Below are 4,495 nucleotides of genomic sequence, written 5' to 3' on the forward strand. Positions count from 1 at the left end.
GGGCAGGGCAGGGCAGGGCAGAGCAGGGCAGGGCAGGGCAGGGCAGGGCAGGGCAGGAGGACTACACATCACCATGTTTTCAAAGACTTCGTTCCTAGCAAAGGTAAGAAGGAATATCACAGACTGTTCCATCTGTTCAGAAAACCTGAAGCCCTCAGAACAGTAAAATAAATAAATATATACATACATACATAATGATTTCTAATTACTGTGCAGAGCCCAGATGTTGACAAAACTGAAGAAATATGGACAAGTGTTCCATGTACAAATAATCTAAACTAGGTTGACAAATGAATGGGAACTGTTCTACCTTGGCCTGCTTAGGAACAATGGAAGACCCTGCCTCTCACAAAACCAAAACTGTTTTATTGGTTCCCTGTTGAGGCTTTTCAAATGAAGGTTTTTGGCTGTTTACTTAAATTTTCTAGACAGTGACAATGACAGTGAGCACTTGTTAGGCACCTACTATGTGCCCGACTATAAATACATTTAATTTACTCCTCATAATACCACCGGAGGAAGGAGACTATCTGCTCAGCAAGATGAAACAAAGGCTCTGTGATGAGCCTCTTCTAGAGGTCGCACAGCTTTGTGAGAGGCAGGTCTTCATGTAACCCAAATCTAACTTTAAACTGTATCACTTGGGGCACTGAACTAGTGTCTCAGGATCTCTAGACAGCTTTTAGGACGCATATTCAAAACCATTTCTAATCAAGAGCTGAACCTTCACATAAATTGTCATTAGAGAAACATTACAATGAAGCCAGCTTGACTTCCTGGAACAGAAAACATCCCTGTCTTAAGTAACACCAATACTCAATTTCTGTTTTTCTCTCACAGAAAAAGCCCTCAAACCCTGTCCCAGGGGATCTTTGCTTTGCTCTCATGAATTATTTGGCTTCCCAATCACAGTGGATTAGAAATGAGAAAAATCAAGAGAGACTGAGAGCTGTCTGAGGCAAGCTTCCCTCACTCAACAGAAGTAAAAGATAAACACGCAGAAGAAAACAAAAACACACAGCTCTAAAAGGCAATGGCAGAGGGCTTTTAGCGCACGGCCAGTTGGCATAATTAATCTAGAAATTCTCAAACCATGAAATGCTGTGGACTCCCAGGAGCTTTTATTTGAAATGCAAGTTATACATGTTTAAAATTAAAATTAAATGTCTAAAGTATTATTCATTAAAAGTAATAACTGCACTGTAATCAGGATCTATTGTATAAGAAAAGAAGGAACGGAAGGCAATAGTTGTAAGCCAGGCTGGAAAGATGGCCTCCTGAGTGAAGCACTTGCTGCAGGGTGATGACTTGTGCTCAGATCTGCAGCACTCACACAAGAGCGAGGCATGGCAGCTTGTGTCTAGAATGCCAATGCTGGAAGGCAGGGCAGGAAGGACACTGGGAGCTCCCTGGCTGGCCAGCCTAGAAGACTCTAGTGCTCCAGACTCATTAAGAGACCCTGTCTAAGAAACATGAGATGGAAAACAATAGAGGAAGGCACCCAACATCATCCTCTGGCTTCAACAAGGACATGCACATATGGGCACAAACCACCCCCTAACACACACACACACACACACACATGCATGCACAACATGTTAACAACCCCACTACTTGTTAATAAAACAAACTTTTTTTGAAACAGGGCTTATGAACAGAAAATCTTACCTCCATGCCCAATTTTATGTGATTATGGGGACTGAACCCAGAAATTCATATGTGCAGGCAAGCACTCTACACACTGAACTACATTGCCAACCCCAACAAAATATAATTTTAAGGAAATATATATCTTCCAAAAAAGGAAAAATTATTGAGAACAATGTCATTGTTTTATATCTTTGTGACATGTCTAATAGCATGCTAGCATAATGAAAGAGATTCTCTTAAGCAGTTTTACAATTAGACTGTTAAGACAGGATGTTTAAGGTGGACAATATCCAACCATGCATGTACGGATGCATTACTGCAAAGGCAAGATGCATTTTAATGACTTTTCAAATAATAATAATTACCCTTTAATAATCGTGTGTGTATGTGTGTATGTGTGTATGTGTGTGTGTGTGTTCGAGCACGCCAGCCAAAGAGGAAGAAGGGGGAGAAGGGGAGGGAAGGGGAAGGGAAGAGAGGAAGAAAAAGGGGGACAGAGACACACATGTGTAGAAGTCAGAAGACACCTTGGGTGTGAGTCCTTGCCCTTCTCTTAGTTTAAGATGGGTGTCTTTGTTGCTCACGGCAGCATACTAGTCTAAGTGGCTTGCAAGCTTCCGGGAATTCTGTTGTCTCCACTTGCCATCTCCCTGTAAGGGTACAGAGATTACAGAAGCCCTCTACCACACTGTGCACACTGTGGTGGTTTAAATATGCACGCCCTTCACTACAGACTCATGTGTTTGAATGCATGGCCCATAGGGAGGCACAATTAGAAGGTGTGTCCTTGTTGGAGGAAGGGTGCCATTGGAGGCAGGCTTTGAGATCTCCTAGGCTCAAGCTATGACCCTTCTGCTGCCTGTGGATCAAGATGTAGAACTCTTGGCTCCTCCCGCATCATGTCTGCCTGGATGCTGCCATACTTCCCTCCATGCTGATAATGGACTAAACCTCAGAAACTGTAAGCCAGCCCCAACTAAATACTTTCTTTTATAAGTATGCCTTGGTCATGGTGCAACACATGCCCAGCTTTCACATGAGTTCTGGAGACTCGAACTCAGTCCTTACACTTACACGGCAAGCATTCCAACCACTGAGCCATCTCACTAGACCCTACTGAATAATTTTTAGTACTACAGAAAAAAACAGCAGACGGTTATTTCTTAAAGGATAGTTGCAATCACCTGTATTACAATGCACCTATATTACAATACACAACACCCATAAATCATATTTCTCGACAATTTTGCAAAACTAAGTAGTTTCAACATTTACATTTTCTAAAACATTCAGATGTAGGTTGTAAACACAAAAAAGACAAAAGATCACCACCTTCTGGATAACAACTACCTTGCATGCTTCAAGATGGGATCAGGGATTACAGAAGGCACAGATGAAGCGTCTAACTGCATACAGAGGCTAACAGTGACCACCGGGCAAACAGGCAAGAAGGTAACATAGTGGCTCTCTATCAGAAACAGTAAGCAGAGACGTGCTGCAGGTTATACTTAGGAAAGTGGCAGGGCCCTCAGGCGAGGGTGTGAGGAAAGCATTGAGAGCCTGCAACAGAGTACACAGGGGATGCCCACTGGCTGCAGAACCCTGCATTACCTTGTCTCTCCTCCTCCTCTTCCTCACAGAACTCTGCTAGGGAAAATGCTTCTTTGAGCTGCTCTAGCTCAAGTCTAGTTGTCTGTAGTTCTTCTCCACTCAGAGAACTAAGAATAGATTTCACCTAAATGGATATGAGACAATTAAAATTTGTTGGGAAAAAAAATCTCAAATAGAGGAGAGTCCAGAGGTCAAACATGAATTATAAACTAGCCAGTCAGTGTTTCTGGGTAGGGACGGGGGAGCAGTATCACACTATGTGGCCCAGACTAGTCTTGAACTCTCAAGTCTCCTACCTCAGCATCCTGAGGTCATAGGCTTGTGCTATAATGGCTAACTCCCATTCCTTAAAATTTTAACTCCTGAGCTGGAGAGATGGCTCAGAGTTGAAGAGCACCAGCTGCTCTTCCAGAGGACCTGGGTTCAATTCCTAGTACCCCCAGGACAGCTCACAACTGTCTATAACTCCAGTCCCAGAGGATCTGAGAGCCTCCCCAAATATACATGCAAGCAAAACACCAAAGAATAAATCATTAAAAAAAAACACATTAACTCAAGAATCGAATTTCTACAGAAAGGTTGGGAGAATCTCTACTTTCTAATGTAACAGATATTTGAAAACTATTAGTGCTTAACAGTAGCTTAGAAATAAAGAGAAATGAAATGGTCTTGAACTGGGCTGGAGAGATGGCTCAGAAGCTAAGAGTGCTCGCTTCTCTTCCAGAGGACCTGAGTTCAGATCTCAGCTCCCACACCAGGATTCTCACACCACCTATTACCTCTGGTATCCTCTCCTGGCATCCATGGGTTTCTGCAGCATATGGCATACACACCCAAGTAATAAAAAAATAAATCCTTAATCAGGTATGATGATGTCCCCTTTAACCCCACCACTCAGGAGGCTGACAGCAGATCTCAGTGAGTTTGAGGCCAGCCTAGTCTACACAGCAAGTTCCAGGCCAGTTAGGGGTACATAGTGAGGTCCTGTCTCAACATAAAACAAATCTTAACACAAAAAACCAAACAAGCAATAACAACAAAACGTCCTGAACCAACTTAAAGCAAATAGCTAACTGCATGCAAATTGGCAGCTTGTCAGTAAGGTTTCTGGCAGCTAAAGCCAAAGAGACCTCAGGAAAAGAAAGAAAGAAAGAAAGAAAGAAAGAAAGAAAGAAAGAAAGAAAGAAAGAAAGAAAGAAAGAGAGAAAGAGAGAAAGAGAGAAAGAGAGAAAGA

The 4,495-nt window shown here is 42.6% G+C and overlaps 1 protein-coding gene across 4 annotated transcripts in view; it reads right to left on the reverse strand.

Moving 5' to 3' along the window:
• The window catches only part of Fam114a2 (family with sequence similarity 114 member A2), a 36,541-nt gene that overhangs the window by 19,753 nt on the left and 12,293 nt on the right, over positions 1-4,495 (reverse strand). For all 4 annotated transcript variants that reach the window (XM_021176572.2, XM_021176573.2, XM_029483396.1 and 1 more), the window contains one exon: positions 3,262-3,385. In XM_021176572.2, the coding sequence (XP_021032231.1) occupies positions 3,262-3,385 (124 nt within the window). The remainder of the gene's footprint in view (positions 1-3,261; positions 3,386-4,495) is intronic.

The sequence above is a fragment of the Mus caroli genome, chromosome 11 (genome assembly GCF_900094665.2).
Source record: "Mus caroli chromosome 11, CAROLI_EIJ_v1.1, whole genome shotgun sequence".
NCBI classification, from domain to species: domain Eukaryota; kingdom Metazoa; phylum Chordata; class Mammalia; order Rodentia; family Muridae; genus Mus; species Mus caroli.